Source organism: Triturus cristatus, chromosome 9 (assembly GCF_964204655.1).
Source record: "Triturus cristatus chromosome 9, aTriCri1.1, whole genome shotgun sequence".
Taxonomy (NCBI): domain Eukaryota; kingdom Metazoa; phylum Chordata; class Amphibia; order Caudata; family Salamandridae; genus Triturus; species Triturus cristatus.
The window spans coordinates 42,074,159-42,080,158 of NC_140592.1; the positions used below are offsets into that span (position 1 = coordinate 42,074,159).

At 41.1% G+C, this 6,000-nt stretch overlaps 1 protein-coding gene across 1 annotated transcript in view; it reads right to left on the minus strand.

The window, feature by feature from the left end:
• The window catches only part of P4HTM (prolyl 4-hydroxylase, transmembrane), a 212,253-nt gene extending 211,737 nt beyond the window's left edge, over positions 1-516 (minus strand). Inside the window, exon 1 of the mRNA XM_085624351.1 lies at positions 134-516. Within this exon, the coding sequence (XP_085480477.1) occupies positions 134-436 (303 nt within the window). The 5' untranslated portion in view covers positions 437-516. The remainder of the gene's footprint in view (positions 1-133) is intronic.
• Between the last annotated feature and the right edge of the window lie 5,484 nt (positions 517-6,000).

The window sequence follows — 6,000 nt, forward strand, 5'->3', positions numbered from 1 at the left end:
AGGCGACAGCCCTGACCCAGGAATCCAGCCCGCTACTGCCGGCTGGGGGGCTCCTGCCAAGCCCTCTATGTGACAGTCCGTTACTCACCACACAGACAGCCCCCCCAAATTAACCACAAACCCCCGCCCTCACCTTGATGCCCTCCAGGCGGTGCAGGCTGCTGGCGCCGCTGTGCGCGCCCTCGGGCCGGCTCTGAATTGATGGCCCGGGCCCCTCGGCCTGGGCCCCCCTGGCCCCAGGCTCGCCCCCGTTGCTGTAGTGCACATAGAGCAGCAGCGCGATGACGTTGATGATGTAGAGGTGCACGAAGACCATGACCACCACGAAGTAGGAGCGCGAGCAGACGCTGCTCTTCTGCAGGCCGGGCCGGCCTGGGGGCAGCTCCTGCGGCCGGGGCCCGCGGGAGCCCTCGCCGACCTCGTGCTGGAACTCCATCCTGCCCTCAGGGCCCGGGCTCCCTGGCTGCCGCAGCGCCTGTTGCCCCTGGAGACGGGGCCACCGCTGACAGCGGGGAGGTGCGTGGAGATAGAAGGAGGACTAGAGCCGCTGCCGGGAGCGCGAGAGGAGCAGCTCGCGTGTTGGAGGGCATCAGGCAACCCTGATAGAGTGGCCATCTTGAAAGAGAGCGGCCATCGGCAAGTCTACGGCACGCCTGCGGTGTCTCACCTGTACTTACGTCTATGGATTTTTTTAAAAACAAAATGTTACCTTCTTTTCAGTTGTTTCAATTGCCTGAGGTGATGTGTTTTTTTCAAATCTTAAGATATTTTGCTAATAAACTAACGAACCACTTTGTTCCATAGCTGTAATAATGGAATTGAGAATTTTTAGTTATACCGGTTTAGGCTTTATAACGGATGTCAAGAGTTGTGACTTAATTACATGAAACTATAGTTCGTCTAAGATGGCCGTCTCGCTTCCGTCCTCCCTTACATAGATATGTCGGAGTTCTTTATGGTAAAGACTGATTGCCTAGGGCGCTTTTCAGCCCGGTGTTTACCTGTCACGCCTTGTTTATATCGTAAACCTCTCAGAGCCCGTCTGTTTTGATCACGTGACATCTGTCATTGTCAGGTACCGCTATTTGTAAGATTTTTTTTTTTTTAAGCCTACCTAAATTAACCGAGTTGTTTATTATAATTTTAAAAGAAATTTGCACGATTTATATGTATATTACATTCACTGGGAAAAATACAAAGGTTACTACAACGCGTTACGTTCACGTTTTACTCTTACAAAACCAAAGAAATTCAGCAGTACTTATTTTAGTTAAGCCAAAACTCATGGCCTAAAGTTACTTATTGGCGCAAGTTATAGTTTCTTCAGATAAGTCTAACTACAAGCATTACTATAACTGCTGAATTTCAATGATTTTGAGGGGGTAAAACGTGAACTAAACTATTACGTCCCTGTAACCTTCACTTTTTCAGTGAATTTGTACGGTTTTATTTTTCAGCTTAAGGTAATATATATATAATTGAATCCTCGTCCCTTAATTACAAATTTATATTTCTTTAATAACTCCAAAACTACTGAACAGATTTACACTAAATTACAAAAAGGGATCTGTCTGGACCAAGAGCTAGCTTTCTGCCAAATTTGGTGTAAACCTGTTTAGCTGTTCAGCCTGTACTCATCTTTAAAAACAAGCATTTGCAATGCAATATGTCTCGCATTACTGATAGTTTGAGGTATTGGCATTGCAAATAATAATGCAAAGCCACTAGCTCATACTTTCAGTAATGCAAGACCTAGTGCATTGCAAATGGTTGCGTAGTGAGCCTGGATCCTGCATTGTATGTCTCAGTGCAGTACCCCAAGCTGCTCCTAGAGCTCCCTAGTGAACAAGGCACCAGCACTGCATGTCTAGGTGCAGTACCGCAAGCTGCTCCTAGAGGGCCCTAGTGAGCAAAGCACAGAACTGCTTGTCTAGTTGCTGTGCCAGAAGCTGCTCCTAGAGCTCCTTAGTGAGCAAGGCTCCAGCACTGCTCGTCAGGGCGCAGTACCGCAAGTTGCTCCTAGAGGTCCCTAGTGAGCAAGGCACCAGCACTGCATGTCTAGGTGCAGTACCGCAAACTGCTCCTAGAGGTCCCTAATGAGCAAGGCACCAGCACTGCTTGTCTAGGTGCAGTACCGCAAACTGCTCCTAGAGGTCCATAGTGGCATCATAAACGTTTGCTAGAAATAAGTAAGAGGTAAGTCGCACTCCTAGTTATAATGTGTTACTCTGAATTCCAATATCAGGTAATCCGTTGTGGGTGCTGTAGAGTATCACCCCCGATCTTGGGGTGTTTTAATACAATGCAAATATAAGTCCTTATGAGCTAGAAGGACTCACTCATATAAGTGTTGCAGCGCGGAGCGTCAAATTCCCCTTTCGGCACAGACCAACTACCTCAGCATCAAATTCACTCAAATACATTCATTGGTGGGGCCCATAACTCGAATATACTTACACTCCGTTGATCTGTTTTTCCTGATGGAAATACGCTTCCAAACGCTGACATGAGAGGAATACCTTTTACCTTACTCTAAACACATTGACCTCAGACCTAAGATATCCCTCTCATAAGGAGATGGATCATTTAGTTGTTTGAAGGTTTAGATTCACAGTCATTTATCTAGTCTTTAAATCCCATCAAATTTTCTTCTTAAAATAATCGACAACACATTTGTCCATTAATCAAATATTCTTTATCTAAGAAATATTGCAAGAAACGTTAGAAATCATCATCAGCATTTCAGAGCATCATATTTACCTATTCTGGCTAAAGTCGTCCTCTAAGTCAATCAGTCAAGAAGAATTTTATTCAGCAAAGTTAGGCCGCAATTCAGTCTCTCAAAGATTCAGGATAACAGCTGTCCAGCAGTGTCACCGTCCTCTCCGTCAGCATAACGCCAGGAAATAGAGTTCGTCAAAGAAGAGCGAGAGCTAATAGTTCAATTCCCTACCTACTTTTATAATGAAAATAATGTCAAAAAGTATCAAGATCGGGGTTTAGAAAGTCCTGATTGGTCCATTTGGGGTTGAGGGGTACAGTTCTCAGGGTGTCGAACGATGAAGTCATCAAACTTGCTTGTTCCGGCTTTTAAATTGAGCTTTGTCTTTGGTCTTGGATGGGTTCCCCGAGCGTCCTTGAAGGGTACATGTTCTCCCGGGGTCAGGTCCAGGCCACTGCTGCTGACGGTGACGCCTGCGCACTTCACCCAGAACCTCGTGTTGTCAGGGCAATCACGTCTAACGTCTCGTTCAGCCATCTTTGTTTAGGCCAAAATGGTCAACTTAAGCAAAAGAAACACAAAAACATAATTAAAACATAGAAATGGCTAATAAAATGTTATCCCCTTGCTAATACCCATATGTGTGTGTATTTAGCTAGCAGAACAACACTCAGAGCAGTTTATACTCACTGAATAAAGCACAAATCACAAATACATCACCAAAGCCACATATAACATGCAATATTCTAATTTTCTATTATCAGTATGCGTACTCAAGTTGGTTTACAATTAATATAGCCATGCAAGGTGCAATTCCCCCGTGTAATTCTTTTGTTAATATAATTGGTGAGTTATCACTTCAAACAAATTATTAATATTACAATTAATAGATTATTTGGATTAATATAAACATGCAGAATGGGGAGGTATACAAAATTTTGTATTACCAGCTCCAGCAATCCCCCCTTTGGTGATTATATCACCACACTAATTAAAAATTTTGTATCCCTTTTACGGAAATTTGAATTGATTTCTTGTTTCGTTCATATTTCATTTTCCCCTGTTTCTTCTCTTTTTGCTGTTTTATACATGCTATCCTTTAACTCTTCTAGTTCTATTTATTCAAATTCTCTTTCTTGTTTATTATCCCTTCTCCTTAAGTTTTCTCTTTTTATTTTTTTCTGATTTTTATTCTTTCTACAACAAATTCAACCTAGTCTAATTATTAATACTAAAGTAATCACACATGTTAATGGAAATAATATTTTACCTATAAATGTACTACCTAGTTTTACTACAAAGTCTTTAATAGCTGATATTTTCTTACCAATCTTCTCCCAAACCCCTTCAACCTCCAGTGGTACAATTTCGACATGCAATTCTGTAATATTCTTAATATAAATGATCAAATCTCTACTTTCGTCAGGAATGTAAGTACAACAATGTTGAACTTTCAGCATTCCACAGACTCCACCCTCTTTTGCCAATAAAATATCAAGGGCAAGTCGATTTTGCATTACCATAGCAAGCATGGCAACCATTTCAGTATTTACCAATAAGAATCCTCCAGCGGTGCTTGTTGACAAGCGATCCACTACTGTTGAAAGTTTTCTAATTTTGTTCGCATTCAGAGATATTCCCACTGCGGGTATCAGTGCTCCCAAAATGTCACCCACAATTTCAGTCCAAGATTCTCTCTTACTACGTGCTAAATAACTACCTAAACTATGTACACCATCTTCTCCTCTATCCATGTGAAAAATCTTTAGAAAAACCAGGCCAACATAACATGTGCCATACCAATGGTCTGGCAAACTATAATATGCCTTGTTCCCACAAATGAAATACAGTCCTGGAAAGACTAGATCTCTTCCACCTTTAATTCCCCTTCCTCCCATGATTCGGTATGTATCATGGCACTCACTATTCCCTAGAAAATAATTGTCATACGCCGTCTGATTCCTTCTTATACACAATTTCCCTTTCGGAGGCCAATCTAAAGCCATAGTTGGACTCGTTTCCCCTCTTAAATGTTTCTCCGTTTCTACATCCCAAACCGTTTTCTCCACTTTCCCTTCTGAAACCTTCCTGTGCATTTTCAATCTCCTTTCTTCAACCATATCCAAAAATGTCTTCTCCTCTTTCTTTAAACTGCAAGTCAAGTTATTTCTAAATATATATTCTAAGGTTAGTTCATTTGTCTCTAAGAAAAATTCCCCTAATACCTTTGCAGGTTTTACTTTGTTTAGTTTGTTAATTGCTGGTACTTCTGAAAATATAGTATCTGAAAAATAATACTCTAATTTACCTGTTTGATAAAATAAACTATCTATTACACTACATGTTATTCCATATGTTACAGGAAGGTGATAAGTCACTCCTTCAGATACAGATGCAGGTAATTGCATACATACGTAGCAATCCCTTACGTCCATTGTTTTTACATATTCATACAACAACTTTGAAAACACATTGTTAGAGAAATCTGTTATTGACCTGTCTTTATGTAAATAGTTTTTATCTATTCTAGTTGGAACTACCTTTTGAACTTTCCCTATATTAGTTATGTTATCACTATGTCCTTCTAATGTATCTACAGTAACTTTAAATGAAATTAGTAGAGCAAGAATACTCCAAAGAAGCATTAATAATCCTGTACAACAACACATTTTGCACCATCTTCTAAGGAAGGTACATCTACTTTTGCTACTTTCTATGTTTGCCATCTTCTAAATGAGCAGTGTCTTTTGACTTAGCCTCTTCTACTTCACAACTAGTTTCTAACCCAAGGCTTCTAAGCACCTACGTGGTACTACCAGTTTTTGTCTTTTCAGTATTTTATTGTTTTTCCATCAGTAACTTCCTTGTCTCATTCAGTTTGGCATCTCATCATCTTTCACTTTCCTTTCGTTTTCAGCATACAGGTTGTCCTGAACATCCGCTTCTTCTCCAATATTGAACAAGATAACTCTCAGGATTTCCGATTCTTCGTCTTCCTCAACCACTCTGGATTTCCTTGGCTATCCGCCTCTTCCTTCACTTCAGGCAGGGCCACATATGTCCATTCCAGTGATTTATACTTCTGGTTAGGTTTTCTTGTTCGTTTGTTTTCTTTGACTACTGTTTGTTCTTCTTCTTTCGATATTTCCTGACTCGTTACTTCATTCACCTGTTCAGCTCTTGGCGAATTTACACGTGTCAGTCGATATCTCAGTCTCTTTATTTTGTTTGGCCACACCTCGTATTTTGCCGCTCTTTTCAATTTACTCCCTTTATCA